General features: G+C 39.5%; 1 protein-coding gene across 2 annotated transcripts in view; it reads right to left on the bottom strand.

Moving 5' to 3' along the window:
- LOC103721646 (26S proteasome non-ATPase regulatory subunit 13 homolog B-like) overlaps nt 1-12,667 on the bottom strand; it is a 20,686-nt gene extending 8,019 nt beyond the window's left edge. For both annotated transcript variants that reach the window (XM_039114708.1, XM_039114709.1), the window contains exons 1-3: nt 12,251-12,667; nt 10,353-10,799; nt 6,177-6,257 (exon numbers count right to left, since the gene is read on the bottom strand). In XM_039114708.1, coding sequence (XP_038970636.1) covers nt 6,177-6,257; nt 10,353-10,799; nt 12,251-12,403 — 681 coding nt within the window. In that variant the 5' untranslated portion in view covers nt 12,404-12,667. The remainder of the gene's footprint in view (nt 1-6,176; nt 6,258-10,352; nt 10,800-12,250) is intronic.

The following is a 12,667-nucleotide window of genomic DNA, read 5'->3' as shown; positions in this document are numbered from 1 at the left end:
AAATGCATGTATCAGTTGGGCAAGAAGCTAGGAAACAAGAGGAAGAAGTTCCCCACTGCCAGCTGTAGATTTTTGGAGGCGTATCAGGGCTGTGCCAGATTGACAGGTGAGCGGGAGCTTGTACTTTGCACCATGAGCACATTCCTTATTCATTTTCATGAATGTTGCCAAGTGTGACTTGATTCCACCTGAGCTTATTGATTAATTGTTGTAGTAGATTCCTCTATAATCTTGATTCTCTATGCTTGATTATTTTGTACATGCATTTGAGGGAACATTGAGAGGAATTACGAGGGGTTGATGAGTAACCAAATTGATTCCGAATTGTGAAATAACTTCTTTTGTAAATTGATTTCATTTCCTCTATTTCAAAGACTTGTGAGTGGTAGCTTTGATTATACTCCTTTATGAGTAATTAAATTGGATCTGAATTGTGAAATGACTTCTTTTGTAAATTGATTTCATTTCCTCTATTTCAAAGACTTGTAGAGCCCTTCTCATGGTATATTGAGTTGCATTGTACTCCCGTGATTCCTCACTCCCAACCCTGATGTTAGTTATAATTGGGTCGTGGCCGAGTGAGTGGTAGTCTTGATTATGCTCCTTTTTAGTAGAGTATTGGGAGGGTGCATTATGGCATTTATGCATGGCTTGGCAGTATCTGCAGGACACCTATAGTCGATGGGGTTGAACATCGGCCTTTGTGCACATAGTAGCCTTCTGGGTGGGCGAAGCCCAGTTCCTTCCTAGGGGGGACACAGCCCTAGGCGTAGGATCGGCCGGTCCTACGACTTATATTCTGCTTGCCGCCGGGCATAGTAAGACCCCGCGAGGTGCAGTATGGCTTTCCGCGGATGTAGAATTCCCGCGAGGTGCCGTTTAGTATGTAGATGTGAGATGAATTTCTGTTCTGGATACTGGCCGGCATTTACATGATTAGTGTGATGTCTTATCCTGCATATGCATGTGACAGTAGGGAGTTGTTGCTGGTTCGCCTGGGGCGTAAAACCCACCTTCCGACAGCTGTCTAGCATTTACATTATCGATATGGTGTCTTATCCTGCATATGCATGTGACAGTAGGAAGTTGTTGCTGGTTCGCCTGGGGCGTAAAACCCACCTTCCGACAGCTGTCTAGTGATGATTTCAGCATATTGACACCTGATTTATATGTTCCAGCATTATGATCTGTTGAGCATATTCATGAGTAGCATATATGTTTACTTGATTATTCCATATATGCTTCAGATGAGTTGATATTGATTGTGGTGATATTGATGATTTACTCCATATTCTCTATGTTGAGATCATGTTCATCTTGTTATTGCTCTTGAGATTTCACCTCGAGCCATGATTATATCTTGTCTCATGTGCATAGTACTCTCTACTCCACTCACTGAGTATTTATATACTCACTCTCCAGTTTGGTGTTTTTTTGATTGCAGGGCAGGTATTGTATAGAGAAGAGCAGGGTTAGAGATTGCCTGCTAGCTGTGCCGCTCCATAGTATAGTATAGTATAATGTAGATAGAGGTTTATCCCCTTTTGGTGTATTATAAACCTTCTGTTGTATTTAGTGTATAGTTACAGTCATAGATCCTGTTGTGGATATGGGTTTGACCATGGATGGAATGGGAACCAGATTTTTATACAGTTGAGTTATATGCCTGTGATGATGTATTGATATATATTGTCCAGGTTCGTTATGTGACAGGTTATGTGATTGCTGCTCTGACAAGTAGCGTTGTTGTATGTAATGAGATAATCCTGACAGGTCACCATAGGAAAGGTGATCATTTTGTGCATGCATCATGCCAAAATTTTCAGAATTTATTAATGATTGATAGGTAATAGGGTTCTACGTGGTGGCTGGTGGCCTTATGCCTACCCGCATCCTAGGACCGTCGCGACGGCCCGCCAGGAACGGGGCGGGGGTCGTGACATATAGTCATGCAAATAGTACTTTCAAGCGGATATACATCTAAATTAAAATATTTTGGAGGGTAAATATGCCCAAAATCCAAATTTAAATGTGTTTTCTTCATAAGCTGAAGCTATGCAAAAGGCATCCCTTTCATTAATACAACATATCATTTAATATTGCTGATCAACCTCTGCCTTTGTCACCTTCCACATTTCCCTCCTACTAAGAATATGGGAGAATTAAAATTAAGGCCAAACAACATCAGATAGATTCAGGTTTCAAAATTGTCATGGTGAATAGAGATTAATTTGTTTGACATCATGATAAATAAGTAATTACTACATCTTAAAACATATACATAGCTTGGCCCAGACCAATGCAACATTGTCCATTGTCCACATTGAAGCAAATTAGTTGCATTAAGCCAACAAAATTTAAGGATGATAAGCACAGTCATGCTTTCCAAGAAAGATTTTCGTTTTCATGCAGAAATGAACAAAGTAATAGTTATTACCAACATGTCTGAATACACTGCTGAAACTTAGGTTTCTTGAATTTCTTTTAGGATGGTCAAGAGTTCATGTCAGCTGCAAAAGATGATACGAAATACTATGGAAGAAAATCTGATTGGCACAAATCTACTTGCTGCCTATCTAATTGTGTCACTTTATGGTCCTATTATTGTGTCAGTACGCTCGGAATGGGAGCCGGTTCATGTCAGCTGCAAAAGATGATACGAAATACTATGGAAGAAAATCTGATTGGCACAAATCTACTTGCTGCCTATCTAATTGTGTCACTTTATGGTCCCTTAGAAAACTAGTATTGTCCTATTATTGTGTCGGTACACTCGGAATGGAAGCTGGTTCGGCATACCAACACTGTATGCCCTTCGTACCACATACCAGTTCAGTACGCCCTCCACCGCATACCGGTTCAATACCAGTATGGTATGGTCTGTATGCACTGGAGCCGATAAGTATGGCAAACTATATGTCCAACTTTGAGTGAATTTCTCTCATTGACTAATAACAATTTCATTGCCTAATAGTCTTTATAAAACTCATTAATTTATGACCTCCAAAAAGGAAACCGTCTTTGCTTCGACAATTGATGTTTTGTACCGGAGGATATATAGGTCAATTTACAAAATATAGCAACCCAACATAATGGTTAGATATTCTCCAACTTAATCCTTAATCATGGTCCATGCAAAATCCAAAAGGCCAAAATTTTTTCAAACCATAGCACTAGAAACCAAGGTACGTTGAATCGGTATCGGTAGGCGTATCGGTTTCCTACCGGACCGATCCAGTACGAACCGGTCTCCTAGCTTTTTTTCGGTTCACTTCTGCGCGCGGACGTGCACGGACACGGGTAAAATAAAGGCTGGCCACAGAGTGGCATTCACGTCCGGACACGGGTAAAATAAAGGCTGGCCACAGAGTGGCATTTATGACCAGCGCACTGCCCGTGCGGATGAACTAGCCTGCCCACGCCCCGGTCGGTACCAGCCCGAAAATAGCTGGAACCAGTTTCCACACTGTCCGGGGACCGGTTCCAGGCCGGACAGGTCAGTACTGAGCCGGACCGGCCGGTACGGACCGGTTCGGCAAACCATGCTAGAAACCCTAAGGTATGTGGAAACAGAAAACCCTTAGAGGATGTTCTAGTATTCCTGTAGGAATACGATGTAGGAATCAAGTTGGTTAGCCTGCCAGACCATGGTTTTCTAAAGGCCCGCCCAAGTCCTAGCCTAAATTCCAGCCTATGGACCTATTGGTTCATAGGATGGAAAAAAAAGATCCATAATAGTCCTCTTTCTTTCCTCCCACAGGATATGGGCTGGAAGGGTGTTGGATTAATATGGGCCATGCCCAAATAGACTACCCAATCTATAAATCCAGAAGAAAATCCAGCCCAATTGCGCTAGATTATCCAAAAAGGCCCTCAATCTTATTCACAAACTTGAATCTATAGTCAATTAGTAAAATTCTCATGAAGATGATGAAAAACCCAAAATTATGGTCAATCCAAAAGCTTGAATTTTAATGAAACTTGCATCTTTGAGTTCGAGGTTAAGCAAGTGGATCACACCATCAGTAGACCATGAATTGTCCAAACTTGCGACCATCCTTAAGACCCAACATCTACGAATATTCATCCTATCTCCCACTATCCACCTTCCCTATGTCAATAGCAAACAAAAGCTTGTTTGTCTCTTAATCATCCTACACAATTTTCAACCCGCCAAGAAATTACTTTAGCATTAGGATGAGAAGTTGGAAGTAATACCATGCACAAGAGGGAAGGACAAGGTAAAAGAAAAAATTATTGAAAAAAGAATCTATCTTTGAGGCTTTGCTCTAAACCTGTGATATATTCTGCCCTTTTTTTTTTAGAAAACGGTTAAAAAATCACCTAGATCTATGTATTTCTCACTTTACACTATCCACCTCCTATCACTCTTTTCCAAGGAACATCCTCTATATTCCCTACACTAGGCACCATGAATGAAAGCCTTTCAATTGTATGCATCAAAAGATCAAAGATAATGAACCATTTATAACGTAGTATTAAAATTCCCTACACCTACATAGAATTTGTCACATTTGTATGTAATGCTTTAACTTCTAAGCATTAAAAGTCATACCAATAGGTAAATTTTCTAAAAAGTAGTTGAATACAGCTGATTTTGTAATGTCTAAGGTTTGTCAAAATCGATATTAGTTATAATGCTCCAAATAATTAACTACTAAAAGGGCACCAAGCCAAATGGTGAAGAAATGGCAACAGAAAAAGGAAGCCACTACCAGACCACAACCACTATTATAACCCACAAAGTTGGCCTAATAGACAGGGATAGAATCCTATGGTGACAGGCCAACCATCTACCTTTTCTGAAATTCCTCTAACCAAGGTTCTCAAAACCAACCTGAGTTGCATGGTTCAAGGTATACATTCCGTACTAATACATAATCAGCTCAATATGAGGGGTTGTTCCGGGACTTGGTAAGAACCCGTCCAAACCAAGTGGAACCACTCGTTTCTGCTCGGTTCGGACTAACACCTCCCATTTTGGGGTCGTACCAATCCCTTAAAAGCCTCGACTTTCAATTTCTTCCTCTCTTTCAATCACTTGCTCTCTCTCTATCATTCACCCTACTCATGGAGGCTCTTCACCCTTCATTGCCAGAGCTTCTCGAACCGACTGCCACCCTCATCTATCTAGGCCATCAATAGGGCACTAGCCTTATCCACCATGTCCACCACCACCACCATCTCCATCGCTCCGCTAGCCACCAATAGGACCTCTCTCCACCCTAAACCCCCCTCTGTCAAAATTTGGGCCAAACCCTAGATTGGCTGGCTTTCCTCCCTCCCCCACCCCCCTCTCGCTCTCTCAAGATCTAGGGTTTGGAGGACCTGGTACTTGACTAGTACCATATCATACTGTGGTTGGTATTGTACGGTACTATACCGACCTAGTATGGACTCGTATTGTCATTGATACCAATTTTGCAAACTTTGCCTCTAACAATGCCAATTCCTCCTTTAAAAAACATTTTTATTGTGCCCACTTGGAAGTTAAAACTAAGAGCCGAAAACTGATTCAATGATTCTTATTTCTATTTTTAAAATTTAAACCAGCTTACTTTTATTCATAAAAGAGCTTCTTGTAGGAATCAATGTTACATCGATAGCCCGAGTATTTGGGCAAATATGTGGGATATCTTAATCTTTCCTCCAATAAGTAAAGACAAGAATTATTAACACCCAAACCCTTCTTTCGAAGCAATAAAAGCCCATCTTACTCGGTCTTACCGTTGTCCATGGTAAACAAACAAAAAACTTTCGCATATGTACTCTAATGTACATTATCATTAAACAATAGCAAAAATAAACATTTGACATAGGTTCAGAAAACATAAAAGACACAGAGAGATGGAGAGAGAGAGAGAGAGAGTGAGGGAGAGAGCAAAACAAACCCTTTGATAGTGGTTTGAGAAAATTGGAGATAATCATTTTATGCCGCACCAAGAGAGTTAAAAATGATGGATGGCATTTACAAGTAAACCACACGATGTAAACAAAATAATCACAAGATACTTGTCAAACATTTTCTAGAACAAGGATTCGATGTAAAGATATTCCACACCAAAAGAAGAGATCAGAGGCATCACAATTAGGTACAAAATGCAAGGTCTGTAAGGGGAAAGAATATAGCAATATATTAATAAATAATATCTTACAACTGGATGGGCTAGCAATTCACCGAAATTATAAATATTATCCCCCAACAAGGCAGAAAGCGATAGGTCAAATGCCAAATCCTGACAATAAAGAAATAGCAAGTAGCTATTAGCGCAGAATCATAAATCATAACCATAACTATACTAAACCTACAAATTTGTTGTAGGAGCATTAAAATTTTCATAGTCAAATGCATTAAACAATAAAATAAAGGAATTACAAGTGGCAATGTTCAAAATCATAGAAAACAAGGATTACTAAAACAATTACAAGAATATTAACATGAGGATTAAAAATATTTAATAAGAATAACTATGATTTATAGCATTGTACACATAAAGTTGGAAAAAGAATGAATACAAGACAAAAGTTTGGTGTCCATGTCTAAAACCTTGAGAAGGAACCTAGGAAGCATGGATACTCCATATTAGATCCTATGGCAGCATTCGATACATGTCAGATATGATTACAAATTTGATATAGCATGACTATGTGTCATGTATAGGAAATAAGTACTGAATTATTTTTTTATTTAATTAAGGACAAGTTACTTCTTGGATACTCTAGGATACTTCCTGGATACTCCCGATATAATTTTTCTATAAGTAGTAGGTTATTGGGTTGGGTTCAAGTAGATTCTGAGCCGGATTTGGATTCTAGATCCAGTAACTTGAAAGAACTAACGAGCTGCCCTTCTATTCTCTCTCATGCCCAATTTTGAGAGAAGAGAGAAGAATGGGAGGGGAAGAATGTGACCGAGGCTCGATAATGGCAAGATGTTGACAAGACAGCCATGCATCTAGCGAACAAGGTAGGTTGTTTCTTTTCCCTTTCTTTCTTGCTTTCTTTTTTTCCTTCATTTTTTCTCCTTTTTCTGTGGCTTTCCCCTTAATTCGTTTCTATTATGAATAGGGCTCCTTTCTTTCACTTCAGATGTTGGATTTCCAATCCCTAGGTATCAAGTGATGGATAGAATTCATAGAAAAATTGGATCCCCTCCCAATCTCATTCTTTTGGGGTATAGAGTAATGATTCTGCATTTATTTTTCGAATACCATAAATTTTATCATTTTGTGATGCTGCTAGCTTGTTGATTTGCTTTATTTGGTTCATCTTTAGTTAATTACTTAATCTTTTGCTGGATTCTTGAATTATATGAAGTATGAACCATGTTATTATAAAGTAGCTTTGTGTTAGTGAAGTTTAATCTATTTATATGATGTTTTATAATAGACTAATCATGCTTGTAGGATTTTTTCTAAAGATTATATAATATTTAACTTATTGCCTTATCCTGGATGTTTTGTATCCTATTTCCCAAGATTTGCCGTATCAGTGCATCCATATCCCACATCCATGTCCGTGTTTCATGAGAAGGAATAGCTGCAGGATTTAAACAATCACTTTATTGATAATTGAGCTTCTTTAACTATTTCTTTGAAGGTTCTTGTGGACCTCATGATCGTTTAGTTAGACCAACCACCACTTGTTAATCCTAGGGCCTTCACCATCTCCTCTATCTGGCTAAGTTGGTGCAATTTTTTTTGGGCTTTCGATACCCCAATTCTTAACATACGACACCCACCTCTTTCCTAATTCTTTATCATCGTCTTTTCAATCCTTTGGCCTTATTCAGCTTCCTTTTAGTATAATTCATGTACTAACAAACTTGTGTGCATACCACCAGTCCCATATTTTGGATAATCAATACACAAATTTGTTCCTTCCTTACTCAGTCACCTTATTTAGGATTTAATTCCTCCATCATCATTTATGCCTGACAATTATTGTTAACCACTCCTTTTCTTGTTCTGAATTAGTCTTCTTTGCTGTCTCTTTAAATTATCCCAGTTTTGGAATTATGTCTGGCATTTTGCTCGACTCTTGGGATTTGAGATACATTAAGCATTGCATACCATGATGATGGAGTGCTTGATGTTGGCCTAATTCTCAATCCAGTAATGTTTCATAGATTAAATTTACCTCTATCCTAAACCATGAATCAGAATATCTGTTTTGATTATCATGGTCTTTATTACAATGTCATCTAAGCCATTGATGCTGTTCTGCTATCTCATTACACCTATCTACTGCATGCCCCCTTCAAGATACACAAAATGGAACTCTAGTACATTTTTGTCATGCTTGGCATTATTAATGAGTCATCACTCTTCAATGTTGCAAGCAAATGTGGCCTAGGAACCTTCTATGCTTGTTATCCATTGGCAACTTGCCTCCCATAGTTAAAGGTTTGATACTTGCAAATGCCTAGCAACAACCAATTGCTATGTTACAGTATTGCTCCACGACTTCACCCTAACCATCATTTGTCTTGATCAGACGTTCTCCTTGATTGCTAGTCAACTTTATCAACCAACTCATTCCTTTGTTAGCTTGCATCCTAAACCACCATGAGTTGAAGTTATCCTATGGAGGTCATCATTCTCTTTCCATTCTAAGCAATTAGCAATGCACGGATTTTGCTTATTGCAATGGTCGAACACCAATTGCTTCCGTTCTTTCAAAGTAATGTCATGTCATGTATTGCTTCTATAGCTATAGGTTCTACTTTGTGTCACTTATTTTGGTGTCACCTTAGTATAGCAGAACCTTAGTCACCTTGACTAAGTAAATACACTGATAAATGTACATTCTCATGATAAATGCATTTAGTCATGAGCCTTTGATCATCCTATCTATTAATTTTATGAACTCGCTAACTTAGCACCCTTGCCACCTGGGTACCATGCTGTCCCCATGCAATCCTCCTTCTCATCAATGAATATGTTGTTTAAGACATGTCAAGCGCATCTTCTTTCTCTCAAGTTTTTCGTATAGAGTTTGAAGGAGGTTATATAGATAGGCAGCATAAAATATATTATCATATACACATAACATGTAAATTCTTATGTGATATCCAAGCACATATCCTGTTACTTCTTTTCTTTAAGACCATACATATGCTGAATGTATATTCACATATAAAGGCACCCCACCATGATGTCCTGGTTAATTTATTGGATATAAAAACTTAGTTTCATGACCTAACAGAAATATGCATTCACCAAGGTTCTTCATGGAGAGGGCCCGAGTGCAGGCTGTAGAGAACACCCATGCAGGTCTATCGGGCAAGCCATTGATAGCTCGGGATACCTGAGGCTCTACCTCTGCTCTTGTAGCATCTCGGATCGTGTACATCATTTGGGACCCCCCACCTCCAGTTTCCAGAAGGTCAACTTCAATGGATGTGTTTTGGATGGTGGCAGGATGGGTGGAATAGGTTTCATGACCAGAGACCCGGACTCTAGAGTGGTGGTAGCCAGAAGGTACCCGATCTTCATATTTCGGTCCCTAGGTTGGAGCTAAGGACAGCTTGGGCTGGTTTCTGTCATGCTCGGCGTGTGCTGCTGGCCAACGCAATCTTGATCGAAGGTAATTCGGCTACAGTGATCGGCTGGATCCAAGAGTGCACTGGTGATATTGGTGGCCGCCACCCCTTGCTCCGGGACATGTGGGGCATGGCAAACGGTGACATTACCTTCCGGGCCAAGCATGTCTATAGGGAGGCTAATGGAGCTGCAGACTGGATGGCTTCTTGTGTGGCTAATCACTCCGAGGGGCTTCTCTGGGCTGGTGAGGGAGAGCTGCCTAGAGTGCTCCATGACTTATTATATTTTAACTTTTTTGGATGTATTCATACTAAACTTGTATAAGTCGTCCGATATAGCCAAAAAAAAAAAAAAAAGTTGTTCCTCAGGTTTTATAATCATCATGCAAGGTAAGGAATTTAGGTGGATCATTATGATAAAAAGTGAGACAAAAAGGAATGGTTGGTTGGTTGTGGTGCAACATAGCATGGTTTGACTGAGATGGAATGGCAGGAGTTTGCAAATAGCATTATTTTTTAATAAAAGGTTCCATGAAATGTCAATGTCTGGTCCTGCCTCAAGCACTTACCTTAAGGACCATCCTTCTCACATTATATGATAGACATAAAGATGGCCAACATGCATTTTGAGAGCATAAACACATTATGAGGGCAAATAAACAGGTCAGATCAAATGGACAAATGGAAGTAGCATATAAGCATATGTTAATATAAAGCCACAGAATTTTTTCCATCAACTTATACCTTTCTAAAGAGACATAATTGCTTACAAGGATTTCAGACATACCAGTTTAAATGATTCTGAAAGAGATTCCACTGATGTGTATGCCAAATAAAGGAGAACATTTTTATAGAACTCAGCAAATTCTTGGCGACTTTTGTGATATTGAGAAGATACCCAGTAAAAGCTAGCATGAACAGAAGGATCAATATCAGTCATGCTATCCAATGTAGACTTTCCATCCTCTAAAAGTTTTTTACACTCCTTCTGGTTCCCTTCCTCAAGGTTAAATGCAGCTATTTGCATCTTCACATAAAGAATAGGCTCCTCAATCCGCAACTCTCTAGTAGCATGCAGCTTGTCAATCACCCCTTCAAGATAGCTAATGGCAGCTTCCCTTTCTGAATACTGACGTGAAACTATCACAGCAAAATGTGCAAGTTTCAGTAAATTGATCTTCATCTCAAAGTCAGTAATAAAGTTGTGATACAGCTGAATGAGACAATCACCTGCCTGTACAGGAAAAAAGGAAAAAAAGTTAAAACAGAGGTAATAACTAGAGCATCAGCAAATGGTAGGGGCATACTTTTCATAACAAGAACAATAGTATACAAAAGGTTAACGAAGAAAAGCAATTCAGAAAATCCCCTGAAAACACCAACTTAAAAGTCTGAAAGACTTTTCTACATTATAAAGATAAACTGTAAATTTAGAAATCCACAAAAAAGGGTGACTAGAAGTGTAACCTCTTGAACAAATTTTTATTCTAAATAAAAAACAGTAATCCTCAGTTAGAGAAAGCAAAAGGGAGAGAATGAAAATAATCACAGCTACATGTAAAGATGTTCTTTTTTTTTTGGGGGGGGGGGGGGGGGGGGGGGCGGGGATGTGAGGAAAAGTATCATTCGTAAGTCCGAAGATGTCCTTGTATGGTATACCATAGATTGCATTCAGGTGAGATAACAAATTCTACATTCTACTAAAACCAATGTGAGCTTCGAAATTATGGTGGCAAAATGATAATATATACTTAGTAATATTCCTCAACGATCAATGTATCACTTGGAGGGGATCATCGGTTTCATGTTTCTGAAATATTGAAAGCTAATACTTTTGCAACAATGAGTACTTGGGTGTTAACAGGAAAAATCCATATGAAAATAACACCACGTAAAGATCAGAACTAGGACAACAATGAAACCAATGAAACAAAAGTTGCAGTCTCCAGTTTGGACTTGATTTTGTGAAATAGTAACCTCCTCCTATCAACCACCCCCACTCCCCAAAAAAGGAAAGAAAGGAAGGAAAAACGAAAAGAAAAATAAAATATTGGTTACATTGATGCCTTTAAATGGCTGCAAATCAACAATTGTTTATCTCTCATCTTAAGAGACAGAACAACATAAAGACCATATTTTAGCATATTAGATTTTTAAGCCCTGTTTCTCCATTAAACATCTAAACCATCGTCTCCATCTCATACAAACTCTCTCCCACTTGTTCTTAATACCAACAACCACCAAAGGCAATCTCTCCATCGACCACTTGTTCTGAAACCAAGATATTTACCTATTAGTACATGACGATCACTTTCAGCCTGATGCACAATAAATTCGAGGCGTACGAAATCCGTCTCCATTAATAACAAAAAGCATCAAATTGATGGTAAAAGTAAGAGTTTTCGCGTTTGCACCTACTTCATGAAGCATCCACGACGTCCACGAATCCAATCTCTTGTACATTCATCCGACCGATTCCCCACGGATCCAACCGAGACAGCAACTAGAAAAGCATCAAAATACTAACTATTTCCAACTTTTGAAACCCAAAATCCCACCTTTTCCGACCAAACGAATCAAAACAAGGCAAATTTCAAAATTATCGTCTTTTCTGAAGAAAAAACATAGAAAGACAAGAAAAGAGAAAGGTTGGAAACCCTAGGAGGGAGGGAAGGGGATGCGGACCTGGACGATGGAGAGAGAGACAAATTGGTCGAGCTTGAGGGTGAGCTGATGCCAGAGCTTCTTCTGGTAGAGGTCGGCCATGGCGTCGTACCACTCCGCCAGCTCCGGCCGCGCATTCCGCTGCTCCTCCAAGTACTGCAGCGCTCCCCCCATCAATCGGTCCTTCGTTCGTTCTTCCAGTGGAGCCGATCCCAATCCCAGTCTCAATCCCAACTCCGATGCCGAGCGGAGACGACGACGAAGCCAAAGTTGAGATCGCGATTCCTCGGTCCACTTCAATACTATAATACTTCCCCGAAGTTACATTTGTCCCCTTGACTTTATAAAAAAATCTTAGGCAGGCGTCGTTACATTTCCATTCCAAAGCAGCCCTTCTCTTCCTATTCCGAGTGACAACCCATGTTGAAATGATCGATG

Source organism: Phoenix dactylifera, chromosome 17, assembly GCF_009389715.1.
Source record: "Phoenix dactylifera cultivar Barhee BC4 chromosome 17, palm_55x_up_171113_PBpolish2nd_filt_p, whole genome shotgun sequence".
NCBI classification, from domain to species: Eukaryota; Viridiplantae; Streptophyta; class Magnoliopsida; order Arecales; family Arecaceae; genus Phoenix; species Phoenix dactylifera.
The sequence above is the reverse complement of the archived record's forward strand: the minus strand, read 5'-3'. Positions and strand labels throughout refer to the sequence as shown.